General features: G+C 39.9%; 1 protein-coding gene across 1 annotated transcript in view; it reads right to left on the bottom strand.

Annotated features, from left to right (window-relative positions):
- Nucleotides 1-1,457: 1,457 nt before the first annotated feature.
- The window catches only part of cmya5 (cardiomyopathy associated 5), a 39,232-nt gene continuing 26,600 nt past the window's right edge, over nt 1,458-14,089 (bottom strand). Inside the window, exons 9-14 of the mRNA XM_061906357.1 lie at nt 10,372-10,518; nt 10,142-10,289; nt 9,920-10,053; nt 8,960-9,077; nt 6,199-6,375; nt 1,458-3,093 (exon numbers count right to left, since the gene is read on the bottom strand). Coding sequence (XP_061762341.1) covers nt 2,838-3,093; nt 6,199-6,375; nt 8,960-9,077; nt 9,920-10,053; nt 10,142-10,289; nt 10,372-10,518 — 980 coding nt within the window. The 3' untranslated portion in view covers nt 1,458-2,837. The remainder of the gene's footprint in view (nt 3,094-6,198; nt 6,376-8,959; nt 9,078-9,919; nt 10,054-10,141; nt 10,290-10,371; nt 10,519-14,089) is intronic.

The raw sequence follows: 14,089 nt of genomic DNA, 5'->3' as shown, positions 1-14,089 counted from the left end.
AATGTATTGGAATCATGTAATGGAAAATGATTAAATATGAATACTAATTATGAAAAAAAAAAAAATGTGTCTTTAGGTTAATGGATACTGTTTATTTAGCCTTTTTATTAGACTAGTTCATCACAAATGACACATTTTCACGTCCACACTTTTAATGAACGGGATTTTAATATTGCTAGAAATAACTAATTATTGCAGCCCTGTGTGTGTGCGTGCGTGTGTGCGTGCGCTTAATTGCCTCCTCATGACCTATAAGCCTGTGTCTTTATGCGTGTCATCATTGTTAGCGTTTTGCCGTGCCTGCAATAGTCTCCTGCTTTTCATTTCACTCTACTTTTTATTTCATATTTAGTTGTTAACATGGGTATTGGACCTTATGGCAATGTCACGACCTTTCTGTTTCAGTCTGTGTGCAGTAATATATTTAACTTTCACCAGAGATACATTCCATTCTTTTAAAGCAACATTCTAAAACGCACATATATGTATATATATATATATATATATATAGATATTTATATATATATATATATAGATAGCTATCTAGATATGTATATATATTTATATATAGTTACAGGTCTATGAGAGACAGAGATCTTCCTTGTTTGAAGTGACCAAATACTTATTTTCCACCATAATTTACAAATAAATTCTTTAAAATTCCTACAATGTGAATTCCTGGATTTTTTTTTTCACATTCTGTCTCCCACAGTTGAAGTGTACCTGTGATGAAAATTACAGAAATCTGTCACCAATGCAATGCATCTGTGACCAAATGGGAAAGAAAGTATTTTAAAGGTTCAATAAATCATTAAAAAAATATTACATGAAAAAAAGGGGTTGTCTTATATTCGGGTAAATATTGTGTGAGTGTGTGTACATATATATGTACATATACGTATGTATATATATATATATATATATATATATATATGTATATACATATGTATACGTACAGTATATACATATGTATATGTACATATATATGAACACACACTCACACAATATTTACCCGAATATAAGACAACCCCTTTTTTTCCATGTAGTATTTTTTTTATGATTTATTGAACCTTTAAAATACTTTCTTTCCCATTTGGTCACAGATGCATATATATATATATACACACACACACACATTATATATATATATATATATATATATATATATATATATATATATATATATGTATATATATATATATGTATATATATATGTATATATATATATATATATATATATGTATATATATATGTATATATATATGTATATATATATATGTATATATATATGTATATATATATATGTATATATATATATATATATATGTATATATATGTATATATATATATATGTGTGTGTGTGTATATATATATATGTATATACATATGTATATGTACAGTATATGTATATGTACACACACTCACACAATATTTACCCGAATATAAGACAACCCCTCTTTTTCATGTAGTATTTTTTTAATGATTTATTGAACCTTTAAAATACTTTCTTTCCCATTTGGTCACAGATGTATTGCATTGGTGTACGCGAGTTATGGTAAGAAAAGCTCTGATGATTTACATGAATTTATCTCTGGTATATAAAATGTTCTTGTCGTTAGGCTTTTCTTTTTAATAGGGAATCATCGTGTCTTGGGGTGTGACTGTTCAGGCACAAAGATTCCATATGATTCTGACTTCTGGGGCGATTTGATTCAAAATCGATTCTGGATTCAAAACAATTCTCGCAATGTATTATTTAGTGTAATTATTTTAATGAAGCTTTTTCAAAGCAGGTTACAGGTTAGAAAAGTTTCTTCTGGTTGCCAGGAGATTGTCTAAAAAATGTATTTAAAATGGATTCTTACAAAAAAAATCAATTTAGAATGGGGAAATTGCAATTTTAATTTTTTTTTGTGTGTGCAGGATCATATGCTGGCTTGTGCCTTCATCACTTGCATTATTTGTATTTAAAGTGTTGCTGTTTGTATTGCACTTTGAATGGAAGGGATCAACTCTTGAATAAAAGACATATATGGTGACCATGTGAGCGTTTACTATGCCCGATTCCTTTCTCTGCACACTTTCTCTCTTCGGTTGGCCGGGTTTCACTTCTCTGATATTGTGATCGTCTGTTTACTTGTTTGCAGCACAGAGCGCTCTTTGTTTGCTTTTGGCCTTTGGCTATGGAAAAATGAGACTAATTAGGAGGAAATGATGCCAGGCTCGACATCAGATAGTGTCCCAGTTATTGTTGACATGAGGGACTCATGCTGGGACTTGGCTGCCTGTGTAGTTGCTTTGCAAACATAACATCAAAACAAAGGCATAGGTTATAATAATTGTTCTATATTGTGTGCTAAACGTCGCTCCAGTCGTATTTAAGGTAAAGGAAAAATAGGCCTTATTTGAGGAGATGAACATTTTTATGTGTCTATATGGCCTGTTTATGTACTAAAAAAAGAATGATGGTTCAATGTGGCCATCTAGTGGTGAGTGTGGGTAATCAAAACTTCCCTTTTGAATAAATAAAAAATAATCACGTTAAGTCAGTCTGTTTTCAGGAAAGAAAGAAATACATATAAATGAAAACAGGAACAAAAACAAAGTTGTTTACAAAAAGGCATATTCACAATATGAAAGTGCTGCATTAGGCTTCAGTGACAAACTAGATTTACAAGGGTTTAAGGTAAATTTGTTATGGTAGAAAACGTCATTAAAATATACAGCAAACAAGATCAAATATTATAACGACTCCCTTAAATCACTCCTTTTCAGCCCAGTTGTTATTCCTAATGTGATATTTTAACGTGTTTGTTTTTTCTTGTCAGAATGAAAAATTAGCCCGAGTCTTTGGCAAAGTCGGGCACTTCCGGCACCATGCTGACCTCCAGACAACCCGGCGTGTCCAAGGTCAGAGCAGGGTGACAGGGGCGGCTGAAGTGGTGCCTGAAGGACCCCAACATCTGACCCGTCTGGGTGTTGTAGAAAGACAGGCGTCCGTGCCGGTAGTCCAGCAGGGTGCCCACCCGCTCGGCCGCTGCCACCACATGGACGCTGGCCTGTGGGGAACCGTGGAGAAGGTCGTACCTGCAACTGCAGGAATTATGAACTCTCGTTATGGGAGTTTACTGTATTATGTTGAGGTACACATGACAAGCACACATCAAGTAGTGTAAGGTTTGATAAAATGCAACATTTACAGGTGGTGCTTTGCGATGTACACTTGTATCGTTTCAGTGAAACCAGCTAAAAAAAAAAGTTGACTCGCGAATATTAGCATGCTAACAGTTAACATATATCAAGTACAAAGTTATGAATGAAGCGAACGCCTGTAAAATTATCAAACAGATTAAAAAAAAGGTGACATGCTAACAGTTACCATGTGTTAAGTAACAAGTTTTATGACTGAGGTGTGGGCCTGTAAAATTAGCTAAAAAAGTTAGCATGCTAACAGTTACCATGTGTTAAGTACCAAGTTACTTGACTATGAGGTGTGCGCCTGTAAAATTAGCTTTAACAAAAAATAGTTAGCATACTAACAGTTACCATGTGTTAAGTACCGAGTTATATGACTAAGGTATATGCTTGTAAAATTAACTAAAAATGTTTTTAGCATGCTAACAGTTACCATGTGTTAAAGGCCCACTGAAGTTAGATTTTCTTATTTAAACGGCAATAGCCAGGTCCATTCTATGTGTCATACTTGATCATTTTGCGGTATTGCCATATTTTTGCTGAAAGGATTTAGTAGAGAACGTCGACGATAAAGTTTGCAACTTTTGGTCGCTAATAAAAAAAGCCCTGCCTTTACTGGAAGTATGTGCGCATGACGTCACGAGTTGCAGGGCTCCACACATATTCACATTGTTTATAATGGGAGCCACCAGCAGTAAGAGCAATTCGGACCGAGGAAGCGACAATTTCCCCTTTATTTTGAGCGAAGATGAAAGATTTGTGAATTAGGATATTGATAGGGAAGGAATAGAAAAAAAAAAAGAGTGACGGCTCCGGGCGGCGGCAGTGGGAGCGTTTCAGATGTAATTAGACACATTTACTAGGATAATTCTGGAAGATCCCTTATCTACTTATTGTTTTAATAGTGTTTTTTGAGATTTTAAAGATTGTAAAGACATACCTCGAGGTCGGATGGCTGTGGTGAACACGCAGTGTCTCAGAGAGAAGCCGAGGAGCCAAGCTCACAGCTGCCTTTTTGACAGCTGCTGCAGGACGACGAATAATCCACTGATGTCTCCGGTAAGATACATATCATAATTTCCCCATCCAAAAACATGCTGGTTGACGTAGAGAAAACATGTTCGCTTGACTGCTCTGCTTCACAACAAACAAAGAAACACCGGCTGTGTCTCATTGCTAAAGACAGCTGCAATCCACCGCTTTCCACCAACATCATTGTTCTTTATAGTCTCCATTATTAAATGAACAAATTGCAAAAGATTCAGCAACACAGATGTCCAAAATACTGTGCAATTATGCGGTTAAAGCAGACGACTTTTAGCTGCGAGTGGTGCTGCTGCTAATATTTCCTGACAGTCCATGACGTCACGCGTACGCATCATTAGGCGACGTTTTCAACAAGAAACTCGCGGGAAATTTAAAATTGCAATTTAGTAAACTAAAAAGGCCGTATTGGCATGTGTTGCAATGTTAATATTTCATCATTGATATATAAACTATCAGACTGCGTGGTCGGTAGTAGTGGGTTTCATTAGGCCTTTAAGTACCAAGTTATAAGACTCTGAGGTGTGCGCCTCTAAAATTAGCTAAATAAAAAGTTTGAATAATAGCATGCCAACAGCATGTTCTAAGTACCAAGATATATGACTAAGATGTATGGTTGTAAAATTATCTTAAAAAAAAACAAAAACGAGAGCATGCTAAAAGTTACCATGTGTTGAGTACCAAGTTATATGACTAAGGAGTGTATGCTTGTAAAATGTGTTTAAAAAAAGTTAGCATGCTAACAGTTACCATGTGTTAAGAACCAACTTATATTACTAAGGTGTATGCTTGTAAAATTAGTTACAAAGTTAACATAATAGTACGCTAACAGTATGTGTTAAGTGCCAAGTTATATGACCAAGGTGTACACCTGTAAAATAGGCTAAAAAAAGTTAGCATGCTGACAGTTACCATGTGTTAAGTACCAAGATACCTGTATATGACGAAGACGTATGGTTGTAAAATTATGTAAAAAAAAAAAAAAAAAAAAGAGCATGCTAACAGTTACCATGTGTTAAGTAACAAGTTATATGACTAAGGTGTATGCCTGTAAAATTAGTTTAAAAAAAAAGTTAGCATGCTAACAGTTACCATTTGTTAAGAACCAAGTTATATATCACTGGTGTGCGCCTGTAAAATTAGTAAGGCTTTTTTAGTAACGACCAAAAGTTGCAAACTTTATCGTTTATCCTTTCAGCAAAAATATGGCAATATCGAAAAAATGATCAAGTATGACACATAAAATGGACCTGCTGTCCCCGTTTAAATGAGAAAATCTCATTTCAGTTGGCCTTTAAAATGTGTCAATGAATTTTGGTTGAATTAATAAATGTGTCAATTTAATTAATGTAAAAGTACTCTACTTGTATTGATTGAATAATCGTATTTCATTATTTCACAATTTGATTAATTATTTTAACATTCAGTGACGTATTTCATGATTTATTTAATTATTTCATTAACTTGTGCGTGTCGGCACTTCGGGAATAAATTGTATCTGTCAAACTCAGTGGGCGGGGCTAACACTTGATTGGTTACGCAGCACTTTGCCTGAATCGCTGCTACATGTTTAGGATCATGTATTTAATTGTAAAATAACAAATATTGAAATTATTAAGTAAATTCTGTGAAATGTAATCACATATGTATGTATTTAGTTACCATTTTATTTAATGGCACATTTAGGTAAATATCTAAAGGGTGTACCCCGCCTTCCGCCCGATTGTTGCTGAGATAGGCACCAGTGCCCCCCGCGACCCCAAAGGGAATAAGCGGTAGAAAATGGATGGATGGATGGATGACTCTAAAGATGTATTTTTTTATTTAATTTTGTCCCATTTGACCCCCACTGGTGTAACAAATATCATGCAGTTTTTTTCCTTTTTTCAAAACACATTTAGTATTTTTTTTTTTTTTAAACATGTTCTAAATAATTGTTAAGTATTATTTTTTACCTACCCAGTTGGTGACGGGATGCAATGTAAACACCATGACTGGTTGTCTTCCCCCAGGGAGAACTTCCTGTGTGTGTGGCTGTAGGCAACTCCAAGTCTGTAAGCGGCACATCCTGACACTGTCGTCTCCCAGTAGTGACGCCCTCTCGCCGGTAACAGCTCGCCTAAGATGGACGGCGGCCTGGAAAAGAGCCATCACGGACAAGGAATAAAGGGAAAAGTTTGTACAGGTGAGTACAAGGGGACCAAGTCTGACCAGCCGCTGGCTAAATAGCAGCTTTGTCAAAAAGTAGGCTTCGCTACACATACTGGGAGCTGTAAATTTAATTTATTTTGCGTTTCTTTAGCGAACAAGCTAAGCTGGCATGATGTTACCTTGATGTATGTGATATATGACGTCTATTACAGTGGGGCAAAAAAGTATTTAGTCAGCCACCGACTGTGCAAGTTCTCCCACTTAAAATGATGACAGAGGTCTGTAATTTTCATCATAGGTACACTTCAACTGTGAGAGACAGAATGTGGAAAAAAAATCCAGGAATTCACATTGTAGGAATTTTAAAGAATTTACTTGTAAATTATGGTGGAAAATAAGTATTTGGTCAACCATTCAAAGCTCTCACTGATGGAAGGAGGTTTTGGCTCAAAATGTCACGTTACATGGCCCCATTCATTCTTTCCTTAACACGGATCAATCGTCCTGTCCCCTTAGCAAAAAAAAAAAAATCCAAAGCATGATCTTTCCACCCCCATGCTTCACAGTAGGTGTGGTGTTCTTGGGATGCAACTCAGTATTCTTCTTCCTTCAAACACGACGAGTTGAGTTTATACCAAAAAGTTCTATTTTGGTTTCATCTGACCACATGACATTCTCCCAATCCTCTGCTGTATCATCCATGTATCCATTTTGGTATAAACTCAACTCACATTCTGTCTCTCAGTTGAAGTGTACCTACGATGAAAATTACAGACCTCTGTCATCATTTTAAGTGGGAGAACTTGCACAATCGGTGGCTGACTAAATACTTGTTTGCCCCACTGTATGTTGGATATGTGTGAAGTTACGGGGTAGATGAAAAATACAACGTGGATAAAGTACACTTAGTGGCGACACACTTGGCTAGATAAACACATAGCATGTGAGCATTGAAGTTACATACAAACAAAATAACGGTTTCCTACTTGGGCTTACTAAAAGCATATTTAAACAGCCTTAATTCCACCTTTTCAATATACTAGTGTGGGACCTTAAAATGTGTTTAAATAGTGACCTTCAAAAGTAAAATACATTTGTTCCTTAGGGCTGTGGTTATCAACCTTTTTTCAGTGATGTACCTCTATGAACAATTTTTTAATTCAAGTACCGCCTAATCAGAGCAAAGCATTTTTGGTTGAAAAAAAGAGATAAAGAAGTAAAATACAGCACAATGTCATCAGTTTCTGATTTATTAAATTTTTTAACTGTGCAAAATATTGCTCATTTGTTGTGTTCTTTCTTGAACTATTTGGAAAAAAATATATACAAATAACTAAAAACTTGTTGAAAAATAAACAAGTGATTCAATTATAAATAAAGATTTCTACACATAAAAACAATCATCAACTTAAAGTGCCCTCTTTGGGGATTGTAATAGAGATCCATCTGGATTCATGAACTTAATTCTAAACATTTATTCACAAAAAAATAAATCTTTAACATCAATATTTATGGAACATGTCCACAAAAAATCTAGCTGTCAACACTGAATATTGCATTGTTGCATTTCTTTTCACAGTTTATGAACTTACATTCATATTTTGTTGAAGTATTAATTAATAAATATATTTATAAAGGATTGTTGAATTGTTGCTATTTTTAGAATATTATAAAAAAATCTCACGTACCCCTTGGCAAACATTCACATACCCCCAGGGGTACGTGTACCCCCATTTGAGAACCACTGCCCTAGGGAATAGGTCAACAGTAATTAAAATAAAATAGAGCAGGTAAAGGAATTTAAATATTTGGGTGTAATTTTGAAGCCTAAGTTAAAATTTGATGACTATAATATAAAAACGACTCAGACCATCTGTCCATCCATCCATCCATCCATTTTGTACCGCTTATTCCCTTGGGGGTCGCTGGAGCCTATCTCAGCTACAATCAGGCGGAAGGCGGGGTACACCCTGGACAAGTCGCCACCTCATCGCAGGGCCAACACAGATAGACGGACAACATTCACACTCACATTCACACACTAGGGCCAATGTAGTGTTGCCAATCAACCTATCCCCAGGTGCATGTCTTTGGAAGTGGGAGGAAGCCGGAGTACCCGGAGGGAACCCACGCAGTCACGGGGAGAACATGCAAACTCCCCACAGAAAGATCCCGAGCCTGGGATTGAACCCAGCTCTACTCAGGACCTTCGTATTGTGAGGCAGACGCACTAACATAATGGAAAGAAAAGGTGATGTAACACAGTGGTGAACATGCCCTTTCCCAACTACTTTGGCACGTGCTGCAGCCATGAAATTCTAAGTTAATTATTATTTGCAAAAAAATTATAAAGTTTATGAGTTTGAACATCAAATATCTTGTCTTTGTAATGCATTCAGTTGAATATGGGTTGAAAATGATTTGCAAATCATTGTATTCCGTTTATATTTACATCGAACACAATTTCCCAACTCATATGGAAACGGGGTTTGTAAATAATTAAAAAAGTGAAAAAAAACATTGGGGTGGGGTTTCAAAATAATATTTTGCTAAAGGGTATCAAACTCACTGTTTTTCTGTAGGTGGCATGTGTTTATATGCATCTTGTGAGAAGCAGACAGTGCTGTGGTCCTCTGACAGCTCCAGAGCAGGATGAGCTAAAGCTCTCAGCAGACGAAACCTCGTTCCTGAAAACAGTCACACTGTTAAATACACTCCTAGGACATTTTATTAGGCACACCTGCACACCATCGAAAGAGCTAGTAGAGCTCTGTAAATATGAACAAATTACAAATACAACCATTATAAAAAATGTATCACTTCCGATCCGATACGAAACCTTAAGTATTGGCCGATACCAATGTTAACCCGATACGATATCATCATACATCATAGCACTTGCAGTAATTATTCTGAAGTTTGGAATATTACAAAAGGCCAGATCAAACAGAAAACAACGGCAGGTATAAAACACACTAACCTTTTTATTATAAACTATCTGGAATGGACTTATGCTGTCTTTATAATTAAAAGTGGAGTGGTAATTTGTTTTTGGTGATACCCGACTCATTAAGTTAAGCTCATGATGCAGTAAATTGAATGATGCGGACACGTTTGTTACCAGGATTATTTGATACTTATTTATGCCTGGGATTGTGCTGACATTTTTAATTTACCTTTGGCGGTTAATAAAGTATTTCTGATTCTGATTCTGATGTTGACAAATGTGCTGTGTAGACTGCAATATTTTTCAATGAAAGATACATATTACATATGTCTCGCTTGTTTGCTTAGCTGTTGTGTAGCTGCTAGCTCCTGGTAGCCTAGAGCCTACCATGTTTACCTTTAGTAAATGACTTGACTAAAATGTGTAATTATCGGAGGACATTTAGAAGTGAACTGGCGGTCCAGCTTTGGGCGAGTAAACACTTGTATTGAAGATTTTAAATCAGAATAGCACATGTGTTTTTGCTGATACCCGACCGATATCCAATATCAAAATATGTGCTGTGTGACATTTTTTGGAAACCTTTGGTAGAAATGAGAGCAGCCTCGCTCTGTTCGCTGGCTCCAGCTTCATTCACAGCCTTGATGTAAAACAAATAATTCTCATGGGGCTGCAGCATAACTTGGTGTTTACAGCCTTTAATGCCTGAGATGGATCTAGAAGATGCAGAGACAGTGAAATAGCATAGGGTTACTGTGCAATGACTGATGTCTTTGGTGAATAACGCAAGCTAACGAGGCCCACCTTAGCCCGTCACCTTCCATCTGGTACTGGCGGCAGTACTCCAAGGTGTAAGTCAGTCCTGCACTCTGCTTAGCTGGACTCCATCTCAGCTTGGCCCAGTCCCACATGACGGTGCAGCGCTCGCTATCTATTGCCGGCACCGATGGAGCTGAAAAGCCATCCTGGTATTCAATGCATGCTTTCAAGATGGATCAAGCAGTGTGATTATCTTGTTTTATGCGTGCACTGACCTGTGCTGAAGAGCAGCCTCTCGCTGGGCAGAGAGCAGCCCGTGTAGTTGACAGCCATCACCCACACTTTGTAGGACTTATCAGGCTCCAGCTCCTCCAGGACGCAGTAACTCTCCTTCACCGTCACACGGTACTCCTCTGACACAGCTGGGGTCAACACAGCTACACTTCAACTTTGAAGGCTTGGTTATAAGCAAATATGATGTGTTGTTTATGATTATGGAGTACTGTATCTATCTACCCTAAGGCTGCAACCGTTGGTTGACATAATCGACAAAGATGTGTTATTGTTGACAAGTCGCTTAATAACATTTTAATTTATAGGGTTGTTCATGTTTACACTTTTATTCCTTGAGGTAAATTTTATTTTTTTATTTTCACTTTCCTTTATTTAACCAGGTAAAAACTCATTCACATTAAAGTTTCTTTTGCAAGATTGACTTATTAGAGCTAAATAACCCTAAATAACAGTAATGGATAAAAATACCTTTTTCACAGAAAGTTGTGTTTACAGGACATATTGCACTTGAAGTACTGTATAATTATTAATGTTGTATACTTATATATATGTACTTTGTGTAATAAAGAAAAAACATATTTGAATTTGTTATAATGAAACTGAATTTGTTATAATGGGCTTTATAAAAGAGTTAAATCATTTTGGTGCTGAACAAAGTATTTCACCTATGAATTTCAATTCCTATTATTCTGAATCGATTCAGAATTTTCAAAAAAGAATTCAAAAATATTGTTAAAAAATGTAAGTGCAAACATACTGTATATATATATTGTAGCGTCCCGGAAGAGTTTGTGTCGCAAGGGGTTCTGGGTATTTGTGTTGTTGTGTTTCTGTTGCTTTGCGGTGCTGATGTTCTCCCGAAATGCATTTGTTGTTCTTGTTTGGTGTGATTCACAGTGGGGTGCATGTTTGTGACAGTTTTGGTGTTATTTATGCGGCCACCATAAGTGTGACCTGTGGGGCTGTTGACTAAGTACGCATTGCTTTCACTTGTGTGTGTGTGTTCAAAATTAACATGATCATTAATGCTGGTAATGATCTTACAACGTGTCAGCAATTCTTGATGTCTTTGAGTAGAGACTTTTAAAGAATCCTGTCCAACGCTACATTGGTGTCAGAAGTGGGATGGCTTTCTCAGAAAAACTTGAGGATCCCATCAAATGCCTGGAGAATGCACTTCCGAATGAAGATCAACTACTTCACCACAAGGAAGAGGGAAGGAACAAGCGCCGCCCTGGTGGATTGGAGGCTCCACTACTTCAGCGCCAAGTAAGGGAGTGGAACTTGCGCCGCCCTGGTGGACTGGAGGCCCATCTACTTGGAGGAAGAATGGAAGCTCAATCTGATGGGACAAGAGTGGAAGTGCAACCGGATGGAGGAAGTGCGCCTCGTGTGGGAAGGAGTGCCAGGCGAAGAAGTGCCTCTCCTGTGCGGATGGTGGACACAAATTCCCTGCGAGACGACTACAGGCCAAGCATCGCCACACCAAAGCTTCCTCACTATAGTGGAGAAGGCTCTATTGAATCCTTCCTCCTTCAGGTCCAGCTAGCAGCACGTTTAAATGGCTGGTCTGATGTGGCAACCGCAGGGCATGTGGCGCTGTCCCAGGAAGGCCCAGCCCTACAGTGTTTGGTCGATTTACAAGAGGAGGAATTGGCTGATTGGCATGCCATGCGCGAGGCTCTTCAACGACGTTACGGGCGACCAATCCATGCAGACGAAGCACGAGAGCAGCTGTACAAGCGGCGACGCCTTTTGGGAGAAAGTCTCGGAGCTTATGCTGCGGACCTTCGCCGTCTGGTGCGAAGGGGCCACCCAGCGTTTCCAGAAGTATTACAAGAAGAGCTCACCGTGCAAGCTTTTGTCCGTGGTCTACAGCCTGAACGACTTCGAGAACACCTCAGACTGTTTGCTAAACACTCTCTCTCTGCCGCATTGATTGAAGCCGAACGTGTGGAGCACGTCCTGTGTCCAGATGGCCGCCGTGATGTTCCGCGAGTCCGCCAGGCTGGATGTCACGAGACAGAACGAGAGGGAGCCGACCAAGTGACTGCAACGCTACGGCTACGCTCCTCCCGGAGGAGGCAGACCGAAATGAACTGTTACCGCTGCGGTGTCCCTGGCCACATTGCCAGACACTGTCCAGCCCCTTCCCCCATTGATGTTGCTGCTGAGGTGTCGTCAAACTAGAGAGGGGTGTCAGTGTCGGGGAACTGACACCCGGGATGGTTTCTACTGTACCCGAGGGTGACGCACAACGCCTGGGCCGCCTGGGCAGGGCCCGGGGGCTATACCTGGAATGTGAGCTTGATGGAACGGTCTGCAGAGCCCTGGTTGACACGGGGTCCACTATCTCCATCATCCGGCCGGGTGTCCTTCCCCACTTGCAGCACAGCTTGCCACCAGGCTGGACAATCACCAACACCCAAATTACAACAGTCACAGGAAGCAAGGCCGCCATGCTGGGCCAAGGGACAGTGTGCATTAAGGTGGCGGACCAAGAGAGACGACACCCATTCTGGCTGGCTGACATTCAGGACCCCTGCATTGTTGGACTTGACCTGTTGGAGATGTGGGGAGCCGTGGTCGATGTATCTAGGGCCATGCTTCATCTTGGTGAGAAAACAATTGCCCTTCAGGGGACTGATGAGCCCGGCGCCTGCAGAGTGACAGCTCCCACAGAGCCATCCCCTGCTACGGCCTTCATGGTGGACCAGGAGAAGTCTCAGCCTAACCCTTCTACTAATAGGCCGACTACTAAAGAGACTCAGCAAGCTATTGCAGAACTGTTAGAGCGAAGCAGTCAAGGCCTGGATACCAATCAACAGGACCGACTGAAAAGCTTACTAAATGCCTTCCAGGACATTTTTGCAGCGAAAGATGAAGACTGCACGCACACCAGTCTCGTACTCCACGACATCGACACAGGAGACGCACGACCAATCCGGCTTCACCCACGCCGTCTGCCTCTTGCCAAACGAGTGGCTGCCCAGGAGAAAATTGAGGAGATGCGCCAGGCGGGGGTCATCGAGCCCTCCAGTAGTCCATGGGCAGCACCCGCAGTTCTGGTCAAGAAGAAGGACGGCTCGTGGCGGTTCTGTGTCGACTACAGACGGCTCAACGATGTAACCCGCAAGGATTCCTACCCGTTGCCGCGCATAGATGATGCATTGGACTACATAACTGGCTCCTCCTGGTTCAGCTCCCTGGATCTCCGAAGCGGCAATTGGCAGGTGGAGTTGGCTGCCGAAGCTCGACCAAAGACAGCATTCACGATAGGTCAAGGACTCTGGCAGTTCAAGGTGATGCCATTTGGGCTTTGCAACGCACCCGCCACTTTTGAGCGGTTGATGGAGAGAGTGCTGGCATCCATCCCCCGTGATCGCTGTGTGGTATAGATACCTGGATGACCTCCTGGTGCATGCTGCAGGATTTAAGGGGGCTCTACAGAACCTCCAGCATGTGTTCCAAGCCATTCGTCAGGCTGGGCTGCGATTGAACCCCAAAAAGTGCCATTTGCTTCGGCGTGAAGTTTCCTTCCTGGGGCATGTCGTTAGTGGACAAGGTGTTGCCACTGATCCAGCCAAGGTTGCTACTGTCCGTGACTGGCCAACGCCAAGAGATGTTAAAGAGCTGCGGAGTTTCCTAGGACTGGCCTCCTATTACCGGAGATTCATCAAGGACTTTGCAACCATCGCT

Source organism: Nerophis ophidion, linkage group LG07, assembly GCF_033978795.1.
Source record: "Nerophis ophidion isolate RoL-2023_Sa linkage group LG07, RoL_Noph_v1.0, whole genome shotgun sequence".
NCBI lineage: Eukaryota > Metazoa > Chordata > Actinopteri > Syngnathiformes > Syngnathidae > Nerophis > Nerophis ophidion.
This window is presented reverse-complemented; position numbering and strand designations above follow the sequence as displayed.